The sequence below is a fragment of the Lampetra fluviatilis genome, chromosome 55 (genome assembly GCF_964198595.1).
Source record: "Lampetra fluviatilis chromosome 55, kcLamFluv1.1, whole genome shotgun sequence".
Lineage (NCBI taxonomy): Eukaryota > Metazoa > Chordata > Hyperoartia > Petromyzontiformes > Petromyzontidae > Lampetra > Lampetra fluviatilis.
Window position 1 is genome coordinate 9,533,583 of NC_136329.1, and position 26,755 is coordinate 9,560,337.

Genomic DNA, 26,755 nt, shown 5'->3' on the forward strand with positions numbered 1-26,755 from the left:
GCGCGAGACGGCGGCGATGACGTCAGGGGGGTTTGAGGGGAGGGGCCCTCGGGAAGCGGGAGCGGTGGTGCAGTGGTTAGCGCGCTGTTTGTGTGTGTGGGGAGCGGTGGTGCAGTGGTTAGCGCACTGTGTGTGTGTGTGTGTGGGGAGTGGTGGCACAGTGGTTAGCGCGCTGTGTGTGTGTGCGGGGAGTGGTGGTGCAGTGGTTAGCGCACTGTGTGTGTGGGGAGTGGTGGTGCAGTGGTTGGCGCACTGTGTGTGAGTGAGTGGGGATTGGTGGCGCAGTGGTTAGCACACTGTGTGTGAGTGAGTGGGGAGTGGTGGCGCAGTGGTTAGCGCACTGTGTGTGTCTGTGGAGGAGTGGTGGTGCAGCGGTTAGCGCACTGTGTGTGTGAGTTGGGAGCAGTGGTGCAGTGGTTAGCGCGCTGTGTATGTGTGTGTGGGGAGTGGTGGTGCAGTGGTTAGCGCGCTGTGTATGTGTGTGTGGGGAGTGGTGGTGCAGTGGTTAGCGCACTGCACTACGAACCCTGCAGAGACCCGAGTTCGATTCCCGCTCACGACCACCATCACCACCACCACCATCACCATCATCACCACCACCATCATCACCACCATCACCACCACCATCACCACCATCACCATTACCACCACCATCACCACCACCATCACCACCACCATCACCACCATCACTACCCCCATCACAATCACTACCCCCATCATCACCATCACTACCCCCATCACAATCACTACCCACATCACCACCACCATCACCACCATCACCACCACCACCATCACCACCATCACCACCACCATCACCACCACCATCACCACCATCACCACCACCATCACCACCACCACCACCACCATCACCACCACCACCACCACCATCACCACCACCACCACCATCACCACCACCACCATCACCACCACCACCACCACCACCCATCACCACCACCACCATCACCACCATCACCACCACCATCACCACCACCATCACCACCACCATCACCACCACCATCACCACCATCACCACCACCATCACCATCACCACCATCACCATCACCACCACCACCATCACCACCACCATCACCACCATCACCATCACCACCACCATCACCATCACCACCACCATCACCATCACCACCATCACCATCACCACCACCACCATCACCACCACCATCACCACCACCATCACCACCACCACCATCACCACCATCACCACCACCATCACCACCATCACCACCATCACCACCACCATCACCACCATCATCAACGATAGCGATTATCTCTGAACTGATAACTGGGCCTCCCCTAGGTTGACTCGGCATCAAGTGTGTGTACCTGATGCAGTGGAGTGTAGTAAACATCGCCACTGGGGAGACAAAGGCGGCCGGGCGTGGTGCTGGCCACCCACCCCCCACCTCGTGTGCCACAGTGCCGGTAGCCTTCATAGGTGGTGCTACTTGCTAACAGCACTTGCCCCTACATCCTGTTAGAGGCTACCTGGGGGGACCTTTGTCATTGTCTCCTTCACTCGCTACTAACAGCACTTGCCCCGATAAGCCTGTTAGAGGCTACCTGGGGGATGTTGGGGTGAGTTAGTGGGTGAGTGGGTGAATGGGTGAGTGGGTGCGTGTGTGTAGGTGCGACTACTCACAACTAAACACCACTTGCCTCAACAGCCCTGCTAGAGGCTACCTGGGGGACCTGTGTCTCTGTGTGTGATTGTTGCTGACCGTTCGGCGTTTTCTGTTTTCGTTGTACCCAAACAACGACCCTCCTGTGACCTCCGAGTCTGTGACCTGGTCATGATGGACCCCCCAAGAGAGCGGGGATTGAACCCAGGAGCTCAGAGTCTGTGACCTGGTCATGATGGACCCCCCAAGAGAGCAGGGATTGAACCCAGGAGCTCAGAGTCTGTGACCTGGTCATGATGGACCCCCCAAGAGAGCAGGGATTGAACCCAGGAGCTCAGAGTCTGTGACTTGGTCATGATGGACCCCCCAAGAGAGCAGGGATTGAACCCAGGAGCTCAGAGTCTGTGACCTGGTCATGATGGACCCCCCAAGAGAGCAGGGATTGAACCCAGGAGCTCAGAGTCTGTGACCTGGTCATGATGGACCCCCCAAGAGAGCAGGGATTGAACCCAGGAGCTCAGAGTCTGTGACCTGGTCATGATGGACCCCCGAGAGAGAGCAGAGATTGAACCCAGGAGCTCAGAGTCTGTGACCTGGCCATGATGGACCCCCCGAGAGAGCAGAGATTGAACCCAGGAGCTCAGAGTCTGTGACCTGGCCATGATGGACCCCCTTAGAGAGAGCAGAGATTGAACCCAGGTGCTCAGAGTCTGTGACATGGCTATGATGGACCCCCCCGAGAGAGCAGAGATTGAACCCAGGAGCTCAGAGTCTGTGACATGGCCATGATGGACCCCCAAGAGAGCAGAGATTGAACCCAGGAGCTCAGAGTCTGTGACCTGGTCATGATGGACCCCCGAGAGAGAGCAGAGATTGAACCCAGGAGCTCAGAGTCTGTGACCTGGTCATGATGGACCCCCCGAGAGAGCAGAGATTGAACCCAGGAGCTCAGAGTCTGTGACCTGGTCATGATGGACCCCCCGAGAGAGCAGAGATTGAACCCAGGAGCTCAGAGTCTGTGACCTGGTCATGATGGACCCCCGAGAGAGAGCAGAGATTGAACCCAGGTGCTCAGAGTCTGTGACCTGGTCATGATGGACCCCCCGAGAGAGCAGAGATTGAACCCAGGAGCTCAGAGTCTGTGACCTGGTCATGATGGACCCCCGAGAGAGAGCAGAGATTGAACCCAGGTGCTCAGAGTCTGTGACCTGGTCATGATGGACCCCCCGAGAGAGCAGGGATTGAACCCAGGAGCTCAGAGTCTGTGACCTGGCCATGATGGACCCCCAAGAGAGCAGGGATTGAACCCAGGAGCTCAGAGTCTGTGACCTGGTCATGATGGACCCCCCGAGAGAGCAGGGATTGAACCCAGGAGCTCAGAGTCTGTGACCTGGCCATGATGGAACCATGAGGAATCCCAGTCTCGCGAGGCATGCGCCATCCGTGATGATTTACACACAAAGCGACAGAGACAGAGAGACGTTCCCTCACCTCTCTCTCACCTCAAACACCCTCAACACACTGTCTCTCTGTGTCTCTCTGTCTGTCTGTCTGTCTCTCTGTGTGTCTCTCTGTTTCTGTCTGTCTCTGTCTCTCTCTGTGTGTCTCTCTCTCTGTCTCTATCTGTGTCTCTCTGTGTGTCTCTCTGTCTGTGTCTCTGTCTCTCTCTGTGTGTCTCTCTGTCTGTCTTTGTGTCTCTGTGTCTCTGTGTCTCTGTCTCTCTCTGTGTGTCTCTCTGTCTGTCTCTCCCTGTCTCTCTGTGTGTCTCACTGTGTGTCTCTCTCTGTGTCTCTGTCTCTCTCTGTCTCTCAGTGTGTCTCTCTCTCTGTGTCTCTCTGTGTCTCTCTCCCACCACGACACTCACCCCCCCCCCCCCCCCCGGGGCGCCACCCGCGGCTCCCATCAATCGCTGACGCCACCGCTCCTCTGCTGCGTCTTCCTCTCTCGGCGACCCCATAAATCGTGGGCCCCCCCCCCGCCCCCGCCCCCCCCCTCCGGGCCCCTCCCCCCCCGGCCCCCCCCCCCCGGCCCCCCCCCCCCCCACGGGCCCCCCCCCCCCACGGGTCCTTTGGCCTTCGAGGAAGCGACGAACGGGGAGCTCGCAAACTCCCCCCCACCCCCCCAGCCAGCCAGCCCCTCCCCCCCCCACCCACCCCCCCAGCCAGCCAGCCCCTCCCCCCCCACCCACCCCCCCAGCCCCTCCCCCCCACCCCCCCAGCCAGCCAGCCCCTCCCTCGTCCCAGCCCGGGTGACGGCGGTCGCGCGGTCAAAGTTAAGTTATGAGGCGTCGCGTCTCAAAATACACGTGGGGAGGGAGGGGGGAGGGGGAGGGAGGAGGGGAGGGGGGAGAGAGGGGGTGGGGGGAGGGAGGGGGGGGGGGAGGGGGGAGGGGAGGGGGGAGCCCCCCCCCGTTCCCCCTTTCGAAAAGATCAAAAGCGGCAGTCGGGGGCTCTGCCACGTGACCTCGGGTCGGTCTGGGCCACTCACGGAGCCCACGCGGGCTCCTGGGTAAGGTCACGTGGGTAGCAATACAATTAGACGAGTGACGACGTTTCGGTCGCAACACAAGCGGCCTGCGTCAGGGGGGGGGGGGGGCAGCCACAGCGAGACAAAGCAGAAGTCGGCTTCAAATCGAGATGGAACCCATCCTGATACAACGACAATAACCATTCAAACTGAGAACGACTTTGTTGCCATTTGACGAGCGGTAAGAAGGCCCCTCGCTGCTGAGATGCGAGCCCCTCCTCAATGTGAGCGGATGAACATCCCAAGGGCCTCATCACGAGGACTGCGTGGACATTCATAGCGGCAGCAGCGGCAGCAGCAAGCAGCGGTGACGTTGATTCAACAATTGTGGACGGGAAGCCGCAGGAGCCGGAGACACATGTGTAGTCATACTACACATGTGTAGTCATACTACACATGTGTAGTCATACTACACATGTGTAGTCATACTACACATGTGTAGTCATGCTACACATGTGTAGTCATGCTACACATGTGTAGTCATGCTACACATGTGTAGTCATGCTACACATGTGTAGTCATACTACACATGTGTAGTCATGCTACACATGTGTAGTCATACTACACATGTGTAGTCATATTACACATGTGTAGTCATACTACACATGTGTAGTCATACTACACATGTGTAGTCATATTACACATGTGTAGTCATACTACACATGTGTAGTCATACTACACATGTGTAGTCATACTACACATGTGTAGTCATACTACACATGTGTAGTCATACTACACATGTGTAGTCCATATTACACATGTGTAGTCATACTACACATGTGTAGTCATACTACACATGTGTAGTCATGCTACACATGTGTAGTCATACTACACATGTGTAGTCATGCTACACATGTGTAGTCATACTACACATGTGTAGTCATACTACACATGTGTAGTCATACTACACATGTGTAGTCATACTACACATGTGTAGTCATACTACACATGTGTAGTCATACTACACATGTGTAGTCATATTACACATGTGTAGTCATACTACACATGTGTAGTCATACTACACATGTGTAGTCATACTACACATGTGTAGTCATGCTACACATGTGTAGTCATGCTACACATGTGTAGTCATGCTACACATGTGTAGTCATACTACACATGTGTAGTCATATTACACATGTGTAGTCATACTACACATGTGTAGTCATACTACACATGTGTAGTCATACTACACATGTGTAGTCATACTACACATGTGTAGTCATACTACACATGTGTAGTCATACTACACATGTGTAGTCATACTACACATGTGTAGTCATACTACACATGTGTAGTCATACTACACAAGCACGGGACCACGGGAAGCGAGGGAGGGACACAGACTCCAAAGATGGAGCAGCAGAAGTAGTCCGGGTCGGGGTCGAAGCCACGAGCTGTGGACCAGGCGAGGTAGTTAACATCTCGCCACTGTGGACTGGACAGTGAAGGAGTTGGGTGGGTGAGTGGGTGGGTGGGTGGGTGAGTGGGTGGGTGGGTGGGTGAGTGGGTGGGTGGGTGAGTGAGTGGGTGGGTGGGTGAGTGAGTGGGTGAGTGGGTGGGTGAGTGAGTGAGTGGGTGGGTGAGTGAGTGGGTGGGTGAGTGAGTGGGTGGATGGATGAGTGAGTGAGTGGGTGGGTGAGTGAGTGGGTGGATGGATGAGTGGGTGAATGGGTGGATGGGTGAGTGGGTGAGTGAGTGAGTGAGTGGGTGGGTGGGTTGGTGGGTGAGTGAGTGAGTGAGTGGGTGGGTGAGTGGGTGGGTGAATGAGTGGGTGGGTGGGTGAGTGAGTGAGGGTGGGTGAGTGAGTAGGGCTGTGGTGCCTCAAATATTAGCAGAAGTCGCCTCACCCGTTGTGAGTGGCTGGCTGAGGTTGCCATCTGTGCAGGAAGCAGATAGACAATGCGGAGAGTTGAGACCAGGACAAGTGTCAGGACAGAGACGACCTCCTGAGCGACACTGCTGAGGGAGGGTGGCGTCTGTGCGCAGACTGCCCGACGGGACATCATCACAACCGCCTGGACCACTGGACGGGTTCCGCAGGATGGGGAGGATGCCCTGGTGGTCCCCCTCTTTAAGAAGGGGGACCGCACAGACTGTAACAACTGCAGGGGCATCTCACTCCTCAGTGTGCTGGGAAAGGTCCTGGCAAGGATTATTCAACATCGCCTTGCCAGGAACGCTGAGGAGAGGCTTGCAGAGCCCCAGTGCGGTTTCAGACCAGGGAAGTCCTGCACGGATGCCATATTCTCTGTCGTTCTGCTACAGCACAAGTGTTGGGGAATTCAAACAGAACCTACATCTCTATGTTATTGACCTGGTCAAGACCTGTTATACCATGAACAGGCAAGGGCTCTCTGCTCACAATCATTAAGGGCCTCCATGATGGCGAGCAGGCTCGTGTAGAGCCACAGGAGTCGGAGCCATTCCCTGTTGACATTGGGGTGCAACGTGGATGTCCTCTGGCTCCCACATTTTGTATCATCATCTTTGACCACGTAGTTCGAGAAGTTCCCATTTTAAAATAATTCTCACGACGTTTCGGCTACAACGCAAGCAGCCGTCTTCAGGTGAAGAAAGAACCAAGAAGATGAATCCCTGCAGTCACGAAAGCTTGAAATCGAAAGTTCCCATCGCTATACCGGAGAAATTTCCATCTGTAACAGATGCAGTGGGAGGCTGATCGATGCCCAGGTGCGGTTGAGGGATGGCTCCCGATTGGTCAACTATGTGTAATGTGAGGATATATCCGGCTCACTGACGTATCACAACTCGTCACGGTGATTGGCTCTGCCGGTCCTGGTTTACAGCCAATGGGGGGAAGCCTGGGGGCGTGGCCCTGACGTGATGGAAAGGTGACAGCTGTAAGGATTGGTTCTGCTGGCTTTGGCCTCAGCCAATGGGGAGACGAGTCAGGGGCGTGGTCCCGGGAGCCTACGAGGGAGCCTGGAATATTCCACGGAGGCTAACCAGGATTGGTGGAAACATACCACGTGACCCGGGTATTAAATAGGGGGGGAGAGGAACGACACGTGGTCAGAACGGGAACGAACAGAGGAAGGGGGCCACGCGGGAGCGGGGCTCCGAGTTGCCACGTGGCAGTGTGTCTCTCCCTCTATCTGTCCCTCTCACGCTGCCTGTCAGCAGTGTGAAGTAAGAAACACAAGTTGAATACAAGACGGATTCTAGAAGTCGTCTCAGCGAGCTTTATGACATGTGTATGCTGATGAGCTGGTGATTGCTGCTCACACAGGAGTTGGAGGTGCTGGAGTTTGCCACTAAGAAGTGGGGTCTTACTATCAACCCCTCTCCAAAACTAAGCACCTGCCTGGGTATGTTGTGCCATCAAACACTCCACCCCCTCAACCCCCCCCCCCCCATTGGTGATGTAGCAGTTGTGGAGAGAGTGGAGATGTTTCCATACCTGAGCAGTGTGCTTATAACCAGCTCCGGTTTGACTGCAGATGTCTCACTCCGAATCAGTTGGGCGGCAATATCTTTCTGCCTACTTCGCACAGCGCACCAGGGGAGTGACGTCCCAGCTCCCGACAGAGGAATGGCAGCCTCTCACTCACTCACACACTCACACGCTCACACACACTCACTCACACACTCACTCACACACTCACTCACACACACTCACCCACGCTCACTCACACACTCACACTCTCACTCACACGCTCACACACACACACTCACTCACACACTCACTCACACACACGCTCACACTCACGCTCACTCACACACTCACACTCTCACACTCACTCACGCTCCACAACACAAGGGGAGCACACACGAACTCCGCACTCACACACTCACACGCCCACTCTCACACTTACACTCTCACACTCACGCTCACTCACACTCTCACACGCACGCTCACTCACACTCTCACACGCACGCTTACACGCTCACACGCTCACACTCACGCTCACTCACACTCTCACACACACACTCACACACTCACACACTCACTCACACTCTCACCCACACACACACACACACTCTCTCACACCCTCACAATCACACTCTCACACTCACTCACACACACACACTCACCCACTCACACACACTCACCCACGCTCACTCACACACTCACACTCTCACACTCACTCACGCTCCACAACACAAGGGGAGAACACACGAACTCCGCACTCACTCACACGCCCACTCTCACACTCACACTCTCACACGCTCACAGTCTCACACGCTCACACTCTCACACGCACGCTCACACGCTCACACTCTCACATGCTCACACTCACACTCTCACACTCACTCACGCTCACTCACACTCTCACACGCACGCTCACACGCTCACACGCTCACACGCTCACTCACACTCTCACACACACACTCACCCACTCACACACTCACTCACACTCTCACCCACACACACACACACACTCTCACACCCTCACACTCACACTCTCACACTCACTCACACACACGCACTCACCCACGCTCACTCACACACTCACACTCTCACACTCACTCACGCTCCACAACACAAGGGGAGAACACACGAACTCCGCACTCACTCACACGCCCACTCTCACACTCACACTCTCACACTCACACTCTCACACGCTCACACTCTCACACGCACGCTCACACGCTCACACTCTCACATGCTCACACTCACACTCTCACACTCACTCACGCTCACTCACACTCTCACACTCACACTCTCACACGCTCACACTCACACTCTCACACGCTCACACTTACACTCTCACACTCACTCACGCTCACTCACACACTCACACGCTCACTCACTCACTCACGCTCCACAACACAAGGGGAGAACACACGAACTCATCAGCTCACACACTCTCACACTCAATCTCACACTCACACGCTCACTCTGACACTCACACGCTCACTCTCTCACTCTCACACGCTCACTCTCACACTCAGGGTGGAGTCTATGGGCAGTGCTGAACCATCCACTCACTCACTCACTCACCAACTCAACCACCCACCCACTGCAGAACACCCACCCACCGGTTGCAAGAACACAAACTCAGCACCTGGGTTGGGATTCGCACCCAGACGATTCTGTGAGGCTCAAAGTTTGAGCGTCACCCTCCTCACCGCCACTCCCCTCTCCTCACCTCACTCACCTCGCTCACCCTCGTCACGGCGGTCGTGGCGTGTCGCACGGAGGGCTGAGTTATTGGACTCACACAAAGTCGTTAAAATGTCAACGGAGCACTCAGAGGCACTCAAAGCAATTTGTTTTGATGCGCCGGGCCGAGTCGTTTAGGAGCGACACGAAGGCAGCCGCGGGGTCTGCCTGGGGGTAGCGGGGTGGGGGTGGAGGTCTTAGGGGGTTCGGTGGATACTGCACTTAGACTCAACACTGCACCATAGACTCAACACTGCACCATAGACTCAACACTCCCCATAAACTCAACACTGCCCATAGACTCAACACTGCACCGTAGACTCAACACTGCACCATAGACTCAACACTGCACCATAGACTCAACACTGCACCATAGACTCAACACTCCCCATAAACTCAACACTGCCCATAGACTCAACACTGCACCGTAGACTCAACACTGCACCATAGACTCAACACTGCCCATAGACTCAACACTGCACCATAGACTCAACACTCCCCATAAACTCAACACTGCCCATAGACTCAACACTGCACCATAGACTCAACACTGCACCATAGACTCAACACTGCCCATAGACTCAACACTGCACCATAGACTCAACACTCCCCATAAACTCAACACTGCCCATAGACTCAACACTGCACCGTAGACTCAACACTGCACCATAGACTCAACACTGCACCATAGACTCAACACTGCACCATAGACTCAACACTGCACCATAGACTCAACACTGCACATAGACTCAACACTGCACCATAGACTCAACACTGCACCATAGACTCAACACTGCACCATAGACTCAACACTGCACCATAGACTCAACACTGCACCATAGACTCAACACGGCACCATAGACTCAACACTGCACCATAGACTCAACACTGCACCATAGACTCAACACTGCACCATAGACTCAACACGGCACCATAGACTCAACACTGCCCATAGACTCAACACTGCACCATAGACTCAACACTGCCCATAGACTCAATACTGCCCATAGACTCAACACTGCACCATAGACTCAACACTGCACCATAGACTCAAGACTGCACCATAGACTCAACACTGCACCATAGACTCAATACTGCACCATAGACTCAGCACTGCACCATAGACTCAACACTGCCCATAGACTCAACACTGCCCATAGACTCAACACTGCACCATAAACTCAACACTGCACCATAGACTCAACACTGCCCATAGACTCAACACTGCCCATAGACTCAACACTGCACCATAGACTCAACACTGCACCATAGACTCAATACTGCACCATAGACTCAACACTGCCCATAGACTCAACACTGTCCATAGACTCAACACTGCACATAGACTCAACACTGTCCATAGACTCAACACTGCACCATAGACTCAACACTGCCCATAGACTCAACACTGCCCATAGACTCAACACTGCCCATAGACTCAACACTGTCCATAGACTCAACACTGCCCATAGACTCAACACTGTCCATAGACTCAACACTGTCCATAGACTCAACACTGCCCATAGACTCAACACTGTCCATAGACTCAACACTGTCCATAGACTCAACACTGCCCATAGACTCAACACTGCCCATAGACTCAACACTGCACCATAGACTCAATACTGCACCATAGACTCAACACTGCACCATAGACTCAACACTGCACCATAGACTCAACACTGCACCATAGACTCAACACTGCCCATAGACTCATTACTGACCATAGACTCAACACTGCACCATAGACTCAACACTGCACCATAGACTCAACACTGCCCCATAGACTCAACACTGCCCCATAGACTCAACACTGCACCATAGACTCAACACTGCCCATAGACTCAACACTGTCCATAGACTCAACACTGCCCATAGACTCAACACTGCCCATAGACTCAACACTGCACCATAGACTCAATACTGCACCATAGACTCAACACTGCACCATAGACTCAACACTGCACCATAGACTCAACACTGCACCATAGACTCAACACTGCCCATAGACTCATTACTGACCATAGACTCAACACTGCACCATAGACTCAACACTGCACCATAGACTCAACACTGCCCCATAGACTCAACACTGCCCCATAGACTCAACACTGCACCATAGACTCAACACTGCCCATAGACTCAACACTGCACCATAGACTCAACACTACCCATAGACTCAGCACTGCACCATAGACTCAACACTGCCCATAGACTCAACACTGCACCATAGACTCAACACTACCCATAGACTCAGCACTGCACCATAGACTCAACACTGCACCATAGACTCAACACTGCCCATAGACTCAATACTGCCCATAGACTCAACACTGCACCATAGACTCAACACTGCCCCATAGACTCAACACTGCACCATAGACTCAACACTGCCCATAGACTCAACACTGCCCATAGACTCAACACTGCCCCATAGACTCAACACTGCCCCATAGACTCAACACTGCACCATAGACTCAACACTGCACCATAGACTCAACACTGCACCATAGACTTAACACTGCCCATAGACTCAACACTACCCATAGACTCAACACTGCCCATAGACTCAACACTGCACCATAGACTCAACACTGCCCATAGACTCAACACTGCACCATAGACTCAACACTGTCCATAGACTCAACACTGCACCATAGACTCAACACTGCCAACACTAAAGGTCACCAGGGGCCACACTAAAGGTCACCAGGGGCCTCACTAAAGGTCACGAGGGGGGGGGGGGGGCGTGGGGGGGGGTTAGCTTCCTCGTGTTGTGTATAAAAGTGAGGAAGAGTTCAGTGCTCGAAGTCACAGCCCGAGAGAGCGAGAGAGCAGATCTGTCATCATCATGAACCGGTATGAAGACTCACACAGACTCACACACAGACTCACACAGACTCACACACAGACTCACACAGACTCACACACAGACTCACACACAGAGAGACACAGACTCACACAGAGAGACACAGACTCACAGAGACTCACACAGAGACTCACTCAGACTCACACAGAGACTCACACAGACTCACACAGAGACTCACGCAGACTCACACAGAGACACACACAGACTCACACAGAGACACACAGAAAGCGAGAGGGCAGATCTGTCATCATCATGAACCGGTATGAAGACTCACACAGACTCACACACAGACTCACACAGACTCACACACAGACTCACACAGACTCACACAGAGACTCACGCAGACTCACACAGAGACACACACAGACTCACACAGAGACACACAGAAAGCGAGAGAGCAGATCTGTCATCATCATGAACCGGTATGAAGACTCACACAGACTCACACACAGACTCACACAGACTCACACAGACTCACACACAGACTCACACACAGAGAGACACAGACTCACACAGAGAGACACAGACTCACACAGAGAGACACAGACTCACAGAGACTCACACAGAGACTCACTCAGACTCACACAGAGACTCACACAGACTCACACAGAGACTCACGCAGACTCACACAGAGACACACACAGACTCACACAGAGACACACAGAAAGCGAGAGAGCAGATCTGTCATCATCATGAACCGGTATGAAGACTCACACAGACTCACACACAGACTCACACAGACTCACACAGACTCACACACAGACTCACACACAGAGAGACACAGACTCACACAGAGAGACACAGACTCACAGAGACTCACACAGAGACTCACTCAGACTCACACAGAGACTCACACAGACTCACACAGAGACTCACGCAGACTCACACAGAGACACACACAGACTCACACAGAGACACACAGAAAGCGAGAGAGCAGATCTGTCATCATCATGAACCGGTATGAAGACTCACACAGAGAGATACAGAGACTCACACAGACTCACACAAAGACTCACAAAGACTCACACACAGAGACACACAGAGAGCGAGAGAGCAGATCTGTCATCATCATGAACCGGTATGAAGACTCACACAGAGAGATACAGAGACTCACACAGACTCACACACAGACTCACACACAGACTCACACACAGACTCACAGAGACTCACACAGAGACTCACACAGAGACTCACAGAGACTCACACAGAAACTCACACACAGAGAGACAGAGACTCACACACACACTCACACACTCACACACAGACTCACAGACTCACACAGAGACTCACATAGAGACTCACACAGAGACTCACACACAGACTCACACACAGACTCACAGACTCACACAGAGACTCACATAGAGACTCACACAGACTCACACAGAGACTCACACACAGACTCACACACAGACTCACACAGACAGACAGAGACTCACACAGTGAGACACAGACTCACAGACTCACACAGAGACTCACAGAGAGACACAGACTCACACAGAGACACACAGACACACAGACTCACACACAGAGAGACACAGACTCACACAGAGAGAGACACAGACTCACACACAGAGAGACACAGACTCACACAGAGACACACAGACTCACACAGACTCACACACAGAGACACACAGACTCACACAGACTCACACACAGAGACACACAGACTCACACAGACTCACACAGAGACACACAGACACACAGACTCACACACAGAGAGACACAGACTCACAGAGACACACAGACTCACACACAGAGAGACACAGACTCACACAGAGACACACAGACTCACACAGACTCACACACAGAGACACACAGACTCACACAGACTCACACACAGAGAGACACAGACTCACACAGAGACACACAGACTCACACAGACTCACACACATAGAGACACAGACTCACACAGAGAGAGACACAGACTCACACAGAGAGACACAGACTCACACAGAGAGACACAGACTCACACAGACTCACACACAGAGAGACACAGACTCACACAGAGAGAGACACAGACTCACACAGAGAGACACAGACTCACACAGAGAGACACAGACTCACACAGAGACACACAGACTCACACAGAGACACACAGACTCACACAGACTCACACAGACTCACACAGAGAGACACACTCACACAGACGACTCACACACAGACTCACACACAGAGAGCCACAGACTCACACAGAGAGACACAGACTCACACAGAGAGACACAGACTCACACAGAGACACACAGACTCACAGACTCACACAGAGACTCACAGAGAGACACACACAGACTCACACAGAGAGACACACAGACTCACACAGACTCACGCAGAGACTCACCTCCCTCCCTCCCCCCGCCAGCCGCTTCTGCTGCACGCGTGCCCTGGGGGCGCTGGTGGTGCCCCTGGGGCTGCTGCTGCTGCTGCTGGGGGGAGGGGGGCTGGGGGGGCTCGCCCGGGGCGACAACTCGGACCTGGTGGAGGACGCCGCGGTGCTGGACACGCGGAACGCCGCGGTGAAGCAAAGCATCGTGAAGCTGCACAACGCGCTGCGCGCGTCCGTCAACCCGCACGCGGGCAACATGCTCCGTATGGTGAGGGGGGGCACTCACTCACCCACTGAGTCACCCACTCACTGAGTCACTCACCCACCCACTCACTCACCCACTCAGAGCATCGTGAAGCTGCACAACACGCTGCGCGCGTCCGTCAACCCGCACGCGGGCAACATGCTCCGTATGGTGAGGGGGGGCACTCACTCACGCACTGAGTCACCCACTCACTGAGTCACTCACTCACTGAGTCACTCACCCACTCACTCACCCACCCACTCACTCACCCACTCACCCACTCACCCACTCACTCACTCACTCACCCACTCACTCACTCACTCACCCACTCACTCACTCACTCACCCACTCACTCACTCACTCACCCACTCAGAGCATCGTGAAGCTGCACAACGCGCTGCGCGCGTCCGTCAACCCGCACGCGGGCAACATGCTCCGTATGGTGAGGGGGGGCACTCACTCACGCACTGAGTCACCCACTCACTGAGTCACTCACTCACTGAGTCACTCACCCACTCACTCACCCACCCACTCACTCACCCACTCACCCACTCACCCACTCACTCACTCACTCACCCACTCACTCACTCACCCACTCACTCACTCACCCACTCACTCACTCACCCACTCAGAGCATCGTGAAGCTGCACAACGCGCTGCGCGCGTCCGTCAACCCGCACGCGGGCAACATGCTCCGTATGGTGAGGGGGGGCACTCACTCACGCACTGAGTCACCCACTCACTGAGTCACTCACTCACTGAGTCACTCACCCACTCACTCACTCACCCACCCACTCACTCACCCACTCACCCACTCACCCACTCACTCACTCACTCACCCACTCACTCACTCACCCACTCACTCACTCACCCACTCACTCACTCACTCACCCACTCAGAGCATCGTGAAGCTGCACAACGCGCTGCGCGCGTCCGTCAACCCGCACGCGGGCAACATGCTCCGTATGGTGAGGGGGGGCACTCACTCACTCACTGAGTCACTCACTCACTGAGTCACTCACCCACCCACTCACCCACTCACTGAGTCACTCACCCACCCACTCACTCAATCACCCACCCACTCACTCAATCACCCACTCATTCAATCACCCACCCATCCACCCACCCATTTACCCACCCACCCACTCACTCACCCACCCACTCACTCACTCACTCACCCACCCACTCACTCACTCACTCACTCTTCCACCCACCCACCCACTCACTCACTCACTCACCCACTCAATCACTCACCCACCCACCCACCCACCCACTCACTCACTCACTCACCCACCCACCCACCCACTCACCCACCCACCCACTCACTCACTCATCCACCCACTCACCCACCCACCCACCCACTCACTCCCCTACTCACCCACCCACTCACCTCCTCACCCACTCACTCACTCACTCACCCACCCACCCACTCACTCACCCACCCACTCACTCACTCACCCACCCACCCACCCACTCACCCACCCACTCACCCACCCACCCACCCACTCACTCACTCACTCACCCATCCACACACTCACTCACTCACTCACCCACTCACTCACTCATCCACCCACTCACCCACCCACCCACTCACTCCCCTACTCACCCACCCACCCACTCACTCACTCATCCACCCACTCACCCACTCACTCACTCATCCACCCACTCACCCACCCACCCACTCACTCCCCTACTCACCCACCCACTCACCTCCTCACCCACTCACTCCCCTACTCACCCACCCACCCACCCACTCACTCACTCACCCACCCACCCACTCACTCACTCATCCACCCACTCACCCACCCACCCACTCACTCCCCTACTCACCCACTCACTCACCTCCTCACCCACTCACTCCCCTACTCACCCACCCACCCACCCACCCACTCACTCACTCACCCACCCACCCACCCACTCACTCACTCACCCACCCACCCACCCACTCACTCACTCATCCACCCACTCACCCACCCACCCACTCACTCCCCTACTCACCCACCCACTCACCTCCTCACCCACTCACATAATCACTTATTAATATTGACATATTACCGTGTAAATATAATTGCACATATGTAATTAAACAATTACACATGTCCTTTTATATAATCTATTACTGTGTATTTATACAATTAGGTTTATAATTATAATATATTTAACGTAATAAATTACAATGTATATATATATAATTACACTTTAATGATTATATTTTGCCGTGTGTATCATTACGTAGATATTGCTTATACAGACGACACATTACTGCGTGTAACGTAAAGTTTGCTCTGATGCATAATCTATAATTACGTAAAAATAATACAGAATATATTAGTGTGTATATTTAATTAGGCATTGTTCATGTGACTGTCTATCTATATAATTACACTTAATATATTTCTGTGTCTGTATATAAAATTAGGTTTGTCATTATATATTTGTTTATAACATGTTGTTTGGTTCTACGGTAAATAAAATAATAATGCAATAAATATATTACTATATGTAATCGATAGCTATGTATATATGATTACTATGTATAATCGATAACTGTGTATAATATATAACTATATATATTAGGTTTCGATTTAAAGCTTCTTTCGTGACTGCAGCAGGGATTCATCTTCTTGGTTCTTTCGGTAAAGTCGTCACGTAGAAGGGAAATAATAAAATAATAAAAATAAAACATAATAAAATAATTCTCACGACGTTTCGGCCACAACGCAAGCAGCCGTCCTCAGGTGAAGAACAGGTCTGTCGAGTGAGTGAGTGAGAGGGTGAGTGAGTGGGTGAGTGAGTGGGTGAGTGGGTGAGTGAGTGAGTGGGTAGTGAGTGGGTGAGTGAGTGGGTGAGTGGGTGAGTGAGTGAGTGGGTGAGTGAGTGAGTGGGTAGTGAGTGGGTGAGTGAGTGGGTGAGTGAGTGGGTGAGTGGGTGAGTGAGTGAGTGAGTGAGAGGGTGAGTGGGTAGGTAAGTAAGTGGGTGAGTGTGTGGGTAAGTGGGTGAGTGAGTGGATGAGTGGGTGAGTGAGTGGATGGGTGAGTGGGTGAGTGGGTGGTGAGTGGGTGAGTGAGTGAGTGAGTGGGTGAGTGGGTGAGTGAGTGAGTGAGTGGGTGGGTGAGTGAGTGGGTAAGTGGGTGAGTGTCTGTGTCCACCAGGAGTGGAATGACGAGGCAGGCAACAACAGCTACTTGTGGTTAAATGGGTGAGTGGGTGGGTGAGTGAGTGGGTGAGAGGGTGAGTGGGTGAGTGAGAGGGTGGGTGTCTGTGTCCACCAGGAGTGGAATGACGAGGCAGGCAACAACAGCTACTTGTGGTTAAATGGGTGAGTAGGTGGGTGAGTGAGTGGGTGAGTGGGTGAGAGGGTGAGTGGGTGAGTGAGAGGGTGGGTGTCTGTGTCCACCAGGAGTGGAATGACGAGGCAGGCAACAACAGCTACCTGTGGTCCCTCACGTGCACCTTGAACCACAGCCCGCCGGCAAACCGCAAGACCTCAGGTGGTGACACCACCACCACCACTCGCTGTGTCAAGTTTCACTCTTAGTTCAATCTTAATGTTCAATCTTAATGTTCAATCTTAAAAGAACCAAATAATAATTTCACTCTTAGTCTCTGTCTCTCTCTTTCTGTCTCTCTGTCTTCCTGTTTGTCTGTCTGTCTCTCTTAGTCTCTCTCTCTTAGTCTCTCTCTCCCTGTCTCTCTGTTTCTCTTAGTGGGTCTCTGTGTCTCTCTGTGTCTCTCTCTCTGTCTCTGTCTCACTGTGTGTGTCTCTCTGCGTCTCTGTCTCTCTCTGTGTCTCTGTCTCAATGTGTGTCTCTCTGTGTCTCTCTCTGTGTCTCTGTCTCCCTGTGTCTTTCTCTGTCTCTGTCTCTCTCTCTCTCTGTCTCACTGTGTGTGTCTCTCTGTGTCTCTGTCTCACTGTGTGTCTCTCTCTCTGTCTCCCTGTCTCCCTGTGTCTCTGTGTCTCTGTGTCTCTGTCTCACTGTGTGTGTCCCCCTGTGTCTCTCTCTCTGTGTGTCTCTCTCTGTGTCTCTGTCTCACTGTGTCTCTCTCTCTGTGTCTCTCTCTCTGTGTCTCTGTCTCTCTGTGTGTCTCTCTCTGTGTCTCTGTCTCACTGTGTCTCTCTCTCTGTGTCTCTCTCTCTGTGTCTCTGTCTCACTGTGTGTCTCTCTCTGTCTCACTGTGTCTCTCTCTCTGTGTCTCTGTCTCACTGTGTGTCTCTCTCTCTCTGTCTCCCTGTCTCCCTGTGTCCCTGTGTCTCTGTCTCACTGTGTGTGTCCCCCTGTGTCTCTCTCTCTCTGTGTCTCTCTCTGTGTCTCTGTCTCACTGTGTGTGTCTCTCTGTGTCTCTGTCTCACTGTGTCTCTGTCCCCCTGTCTCCCTGTGTCTCCGTGTCTCACTGTGTCTCTCTCTCTGTGTCTGTCTCACTGTGTGTCTCTCTGTGTCTCTGTCTCACTGTGTGTCTCTCTCTCTGTCTCCCTGTGTCTCTGTGTCTCTGTCTCACTGTGTCTCTCTCTCTGTGTCTCTGTCCCCCTGTCTCCCTGTGTCTCCGTGTCTCCCTGTGTCTCCGTGTCTCTCTGGGCGCGTGCGAGGGAGCAGCGTTCGGCTGCGGGGAGAATCTCTTCTTGTCGTCGGCGCCCTTCTCGTGGGAGCACGCGATCCGCGACTGGTTCAACGAGGTCGACAGCCCCGGGTTCGACTACGGGAAGGGGGCACGGACACCCGGAGCCGTGGGTCACTACACACAGGTGGGGGTAGAGGGGGACACTCACCCACTCACTCACTCAGCCACTCACTCAGCCACTCACTCACTCAGCCACTCACTCAGCCACTCCCTCACTCACTCAGCCACTCACTCAGCCACTCACTCACTCAGCCACTCCCTCACTCACTCAGCCACTCACCGTGGGTCACTACACACAGGTGGGGTAGAGGGGGAGACTCAGCCACTCACTCACTCAGCCACTCACTCAGCCACTCACTCAGCCACTCACTCAGCCACTCACTCAGCCACTCCCTCACTCACTCAGCCACTCACCGTGGGTCACTACACACAGGTGGGGTAGAGGGGGAGACTCAGCCACTCACTCACTCAGCCACTCACTCAGCCACTCAGCCACTCACTCACCCACTCACTCACTCAGCCACTCACTCACTCAGCAACTCAGCCACTCAGCCACTCACCCACTTACACACTCACTCACTCACTCACTCACCCACTCACTCAATCAGCCACTCACTCACTCAGCCACTCACTCAGCCACTCACTCACTCACCCACTCACCCACTCACTCACCCACTCACTCAATCAGCCACTCACTCACTCAGCCACCCACTCACTCACTCACTCACCCACTCACTCAATCAGCCACTCACTCAGCCACCCACTCACTCATCCACCCACTCACTCACCCACCCACTCAGCCACTCACTCAGCCACTCACTCACTCAGCCACCCACCCACTCACTCACCCACCCACTCACTCACCCACCCACTCACTCACCCACTCACCCACTCACTCACCCACCCACCCACTCACTCAGCCACCCACTCACTCACTCACTCACTCACTCACCCACCCACCCACCCACCCACCCACCCACCCACCCACTCACTCACTCACTCACCCACCCACTCACCCACCCACTCACCCACTCACTTACTCACACACTCACTCACTCACCCACTCACTCACTCAGCCACTCACTCAGCCACCCACTCACTCATCCACCCACTCACTCACCCACCCACTCACCCACCCACTCACCCACCCACTCACTCACCCACTCACCCACCCACTCACTCACCCACTCACCCACTCCACTCATCCACCCACCCACCCACTCACCCACTCACTCACCCACTCACCCACCCACTCACTCACTCACTCAGCCACTCACCCACCCACTCACTCACTCACCCACCCACTCACTCACCCACCCACTCACTCACTCACTCACCCACTCACCCACTCACTCACCCACCCACCCACTCACTCAGCCACCCACTCACTCACTCACTCACCCACCCACCCACCCACCCACCCACCCACCCACCCACCCACTCACTCACTCACCCACCCACTCACCCACCCACTCACCCACTCACTTACTCACCCACTCACTCACTCACCCACTCACTCACTCAGCCACTCACTCAGCCACCCACTCACTCATCCACCCACTCACTCACCCACCCACTCACCCACCCACTCACCCACCCACTCACTCACCCACTCACCCACCCACTCACTCACCCACTCCACTCATCCACCCACCCACTCACCCACTCACTCACCCACTCACCCACCCACTCACTCACTCACTCACTCAGCCACTCACCCACCCACTCACCCACTCACTTACTCACCCACTCACTCACTCACCCACTCACCCACTCACCCACTCAGCCACTCACTCAGCCACCCACTCACTCATCCACCCACTCACTCACCCACCCACTCACCCACCCACCCACTCACCCACCCACTCACCCACCCACTCACCCACCCACTCACTCACCCACTCACCCACTCCACTCATCCACCCACCCACTCACCCACTCACTCACCCACTCACCCCCACTCACTCACTCACTCAGCCACTCACCCACCCCCACTCACACACCACTCACTCACCCACTCACACACCCACCCACTCACTCACCCACTCACCCACCCACTCACTCACCCACTCACCCACTCCACTCATCCACCCACCCACTCACCCACTCACCCACTCACCCACCCACCCACTCACACACTCACCCACTCACCCCACCCACTCACTCACTCACCCACCCACCCACTCACCCACCCACCCACTCACCCACTCACTCACCCACTCACCCACCCACTCACTCACCCACTCACCCACTCACCCACTCACTCACCCACTCACCCACCCACCCACTCACCCACCCACTCACTCACTCACCCACCCACCCACCCACTCACCCACCCACTCACTCACCCACTCACCCACCCACCCACTCACCCACCCACTCACCCACTCACTCACCCACTCACCCACCCACCCACTCACCCACCCACTCACTCACCCACCCACTCACACACCCACTCACCCACCCACTCACTCACCCACTCCACTCATCCACCCACCCACTCACCCACTCACTCACCCACCCACTCACTCACTCACTCAGCACCACTCACCCACCCACTCACCCACTCACTTACTCACCCACTCACTCACTCACCCACTCACCCACTCAGCCACTCACTCAGCCACCCACTCACTCATCCACCCACTCACTCACCCACCCACTCACCCACCCACTCACCCACCCACTCACCCACCCACTCACCCACCCACTCACTCACCCACTCACCCACTCCACTCATCCACCCACCCACTCACCCACTCACTCACCCACTCACCCACCCACTCATTCACTCACTCAGCCACTCACCCACCCACTCACTCACCCACTCACTCACCCACCCACTCACTCACCCACTCACCTACCCACTCACTCACCCACTCACCCACTCCACTCATCCACCCACCCACTCACCCACTCACCCACTCACCCACCCACCCACTCACACACTCACCCACTCACCCACCCACTCACTCACTCACCCACCCACCCACTCACCCACCCACTCACCCACCCACTCACCCACTCACCCACCCACCCACTCACCCACCCACTCACTCACCCACCCACCCACCCACTCACCCACCCACTCACTCACCCACTCACCCACCCACCCACTCACCCACCCACTCACCCACTCACTCACCCACTCACCCACCCACCCACTCACCCACCCACTCACCCACCCACTCACTCACCCACCCACTCACCCACTCACTCACCCACTCACCCACCCACTCACTCACTCACTCAGCCACTCACCCACCCACTCACCCACCCACTCACTCACCCACTCACCCACCCACTCACTCACCCACTCACCCACCCACTCACCCACCCACTCACCCACTCACTCACCCACTCACCCACTCACCACCCACTCACCCACCCACTCACCCACTCACCCACTCACCCACCCACTCCACTCATCCACCCACCCACTCACCCACTCACTCACCCACCCACCCACTCACCCACTCACCCACCCACTCACTCACCCACTCACCCACCCACTCAGTCACCCACTCACCCACCCACTCACCCACCCACTCACCCACTCACTCACCCACTCACCCACCCACTCACTCACCCACTCACCCACCCACTCACCCACCCACTCACCCACTCACTCACCCACTCACCCACCCACTCACCCACCCACTCACCCACTCACCCACTCACCCACCCACTCCACTCATCCACCCACCCACTCACCCACCCACTCACCCACCCACTCACCCACTCACCCACCCACTCACCCCTCCGCTCACACAGGTGGTGTGGTACAGCTCCTACCAAGTGGGATGTGCAGTCACCTACTGCCCGGACACGGAGTCGGTCTACAAGTACATCTACGTCTGCCAGTACTGCCCGCAGTGAGTCACTCACTCCCACTAGGTCCACTCAGCCTTAAAAAGCACAGCAAATAGTCGTGGCGTGTGGTAAACAGCACCGGTAGGGAGACAAAGGCGGCCGCGCCGTGGTGGTTCTGGGTGGTTGAGTGACTGGGTAAGTGGGTGGGTGGCTGAGTGAGTGAGTGGGTGAGTGAGTGGGTGAGTGGGTGGGTGAGTGAGTGAGTGAGTAGGTGAGTGAGTGAGTGGGTGAGTGAGTGAGTGAGTGGGTGGGTGAGTGGGTAAGTGGCTGAGTGGCTGAGTGAGTGAGTAGGTGAGTGAGTGGGTGAGTGGGTGGGTGAGTGAGTGAGTGAGTGGGTGAGTGAGTGACTGGGTGAGTGGGTGAGTGGGTGAGTGGGTGAGTGGGTGAGTGAGTGAGTGAGTGAGTGGGTGAGTGGGTGAGTGGGTGAGTGAGTGAGTGGGTGGGTGGGTGGGTGGGTGAGTGGGTGAGTGAGTGGGTGAGTGTGTGGGTGAGTGGGTGGGTGGGTGAGTGGGTGGGTGAGTGAGTGAGTGGGTGAGTGAGTGACTGGGTGAGTGAGTGAGTGGGTGAGTGGGGTGAGTGGGTGGGTGAGTGGGTGGGTGGGTGAGTGAGTGGGTGGGTGAGTGGGTGAGTGTGTGGGTGAGTGGGTGGGTGGGTGAGTGGGTGGGTGAGTGAGTGAGTGGGTGAGTGAGTGACTGGGTGAGTGAGTGAGTGGGTGAGTGGGTGAGTGGGTGAGTGAGTGGGTGAGTGTGTGGTGAGTGAGTGGGTGGGTGGGTGAGTGAGTGAGTGAGTGGGTGGGTGGGTGGGTGAGTGGGTGGGTGGGTGAGTGAGTGGGTGGGTGAGTGGGTGAGTGGGTGGGTGAGTGGGTGAGTGTGTGGGTGAGTGGGTGGGTGAGTGGGTGGGTGAGTGGGTGGGTGAGTGAGTGAGTGGGTGAGTGAGTGACTGGGTGAGTGAGTGAGTGGGTGAGTGGGAGTGAGTGGGTGAGTGTGTGGTGAGTGAGTGGGTGGGTGGGTGAGTAAGTGAGTGAGTGGGTGGGTGGGTGAGTGGGTGGGTGGGTGGGTGGGTGAGTGTGTGGGTGAGTGGGTGGGTGAGTGGGTGGGTGAGTGGGTGGGTGGGTGAGTGAGTTGGTAAGTGTGTGGGTGAGTGAGTGAGTGGGTGAGTGAGTGGGTGAGTGGGTGGGTGAGTGGGTGAGTGGCTGAGTGAGTGAGTAGGTGAGTGAGTGGGTAAGTGGGTGAGTGGGTGGGTAAGTGGCTGAGTGGCTGAGTGAGTGAGTAGGTGAGTGAGTGGGTGAGTGGGTGAGTGGGTGAGTGGGTGAGTGAGTGGGTGGGTGAGTGGGTGAGTGTGTGGGTGAGTGTGTGGGTGAGTGGGTGAGTGAGTGACTGGGTGAGTGAGTGAGTGGGTGAGTGGGTGAGTGGGTGAGTGGGTGAGTGAGTGGGTGGGTGAGTGGGTGAGTGTGTGGGTGAGTGTGTGGGTGAGTGGGTGAGTGAGTGATGGGTGAGTGGTGAGTGGGGTGAGTTGGTGAGTGGGTGAGTGAGTGGGTGAGTGTGTGGTGGTGAGTGGGTGGGTGGTGAGTGAGTGAGTGGTGGTGGGTGGGTAGTGGGTGGGTGGGTGGGTAGTGGTGAGTGGCTGAGTGAGTGAGTGGGTGAGTGAGTGGGTGAGTGGGTGGGTGAGTGGGTGAGTGAGTGGGTGAGTGGGTGAGTGGGTGAGTGGGTGTGAGTGGGTGGGTGAGTGGTGTGTGTGTGTGGTGGTGGGTGTGTGGGTGTGTGGGTGAGTGAGTGGGTGTGGGTGAGTGGAGTGAGTGGGTGAGTGGGTGAGTGGGTGAGTGGGTGAGTGGGTGGTGAGTGGGTGAGTGGGTGGTGTGTGGTGGTGTGGGTGAGTGAGTGGGAGTGAGTGAGTGGGTGAGTGGTGGTGGTGGGTGGTGAGTGGGTGGTGTGTGGTGAGTGATGTGGGTGGGTGAGTGAGTGAGTGAGTGGGTGGGTGGGTAGTGGGTGGGGTGGAGTGGTGAGTGGGTGTGTGAGTGGTGGGAGTGGTGGTGTGTGGGTGAGTGGGTGGGTGGGTGGGTGAGTGGGTGAGTGAGTGGGGGTGAGTGGGGTGAGTGAGTGGGTGAGTGTGTGGGTGAGTGTGGTGGTGGTGAGTGGGTGGGTGGGTGAGTGGTGAGTGAGTGGTGGGTGGGTGGGTGGGTGGGTGGGGGGTGGGTGGTGAGTGAGTGGGTGGTGGGTGGTGGTGTGTGAGTGGGTGGGTGAGTGGGTGGGTGAGTGGTGGTGGGTGAGTGGGTGAGTGGGTGGTGTGGGTGAGTGGGTGGTGGAGTGAGTGGGGTGAGTGGGTGTGGTGGGTGGGTGTGTGGTGGGTGGGTGGGTGGTGAGGTGAGTGGGTGGGTGAGTGGGTGAGTGTGGGGGGAGTGGGGTGGGTGAGTGGGGGGTGAGTGGTGAGTGGGTGAGTGAGTGAGTGGGGTGAGTGGTGAGTGGGTGAGTGGGTGAGTGGGGTGAGTGTGGGGTGAGTGGGTGGTGGTGGTGAGTGAGTGGGTGGGTGGGTGAGTAAGGTGAGTGGTGTGGGGGGTGGGTGGTGGGTGGGTGGGGTGGGTGGGTGAGTGGGTGGTGTGTGGGTGTGTGGGTGGGTGAGGTGTGTGGGTGGTGGGTGGGTGGGTGGAGTGGGTGGGTGGGTGAGTGAGTTGGTGAGTGGGGTGGGTGAGTGGTGGGTGGGTGAGTGGGTGTGTGTGGGTGTGGTGAGTGGGTGAGTGGGTGGGTGAGTGTGTGAGTGGGTGGTGGGTGGAGTGAGTGGTGAGTGGGTGGGTGGGTGGGTGGTGGTGGGTGGGTGGGTGGGTGGTGGTGGGTGGTGTGGTGGGTGAGTGAGTGGGTGGGTGGGTGGGGGTGGGGTGAGTGGGTGGGTGGGTGGGTGGTGGGTGAGTGGGTGAGTGTGGTGGGTGAGTGACTGGGTGAGTGGGTGGGTGAGTGGTGAGTGGGTGGGTGGGTGGGTGAGTGAGTGGGTGGTGGGTGGTGGTGAGTGGGTGTGGGTGGGTGGGTGAGTGGGTGAGTGGGTGAGTGTGTGGGTGAGTGACTGGGTGAGTGGGTGGGTGGGTGAGTGTGGGTGGTGGGTGGGTGGGTGAGTGAGTGGGTGGGTGAGTGGGTGAGTGGGTGGGTGGGTGAGTGAGTGAGTGGGTGGGTGGGTGGGTGGGTGAGTGGGTGGGTGGTGGGTGAGTGGGTGGGTGTGTGAGTGAGTGGGTGGGTGGGTCAGTGGGTGAGTGAGTGGGTGGGTCAGTGGGTGAGTGAGTGGGTGGGTGGGTGAGTGAGTGAGTGAGTGGGTGGTGGGTCAGTGGGTGAGTGAGTGGGTGGGTGGGTGAGTGAGTGAGTGAGTGGGTGGGTGGGTCAGTGGGTGAGTGAGTGGGTGGGTGGGTGAGTGAGTGAGTGGGTGGGTGATGGTGGTTCTGATGATGTTGATGTTGTTGATGTTGTTGTTGTTGTTGATGTTGTTGTTGATGTTCAGGGGTAATCTGAACACGCGTCTCACTCGCCCCTACGACCTGGGGGAGCCGTGCGCACTCTGC

General features: G+C 55.7%; 1 protein-coding gene across 1 annotated transcript in view; it reads left to right on the forward strand.

Moving 5' to 3' along the window:
• Positions 1-26,742, forward strand: part of LOC144949986 (cysteine-rich secretory protein 3-like) — a gene marked incomplete at its 3' end in the record, with an annotated part of 29,712 nt that extends 2,970 nt beyond the window's left edge. The window contains exons 2-6 of the mRNA XM_078879975.1: positions 14,520-14,751; positions 18,128-18,218; positions 19,320-19,468; positions 23,119-23,219; positions 26,695-26,742. Of these exons, the coding sequence (XP_078736101.1) occupies positions 14,520-14,751; positions 18,128-18,218; positions 19,320-19,468; positions 23,119-23,219; positions 26,695-26,742 (621 nt within the window). The remainder of the gene's footprint in view (positions 1-14,519; positions 14,752-18,127; positions 18,219-19,319; positions 19,469-23,118; positions 23,220-26,694) is intronic.
• Positions 26,743-26,755: the final 13 nt, after the last annotated feature.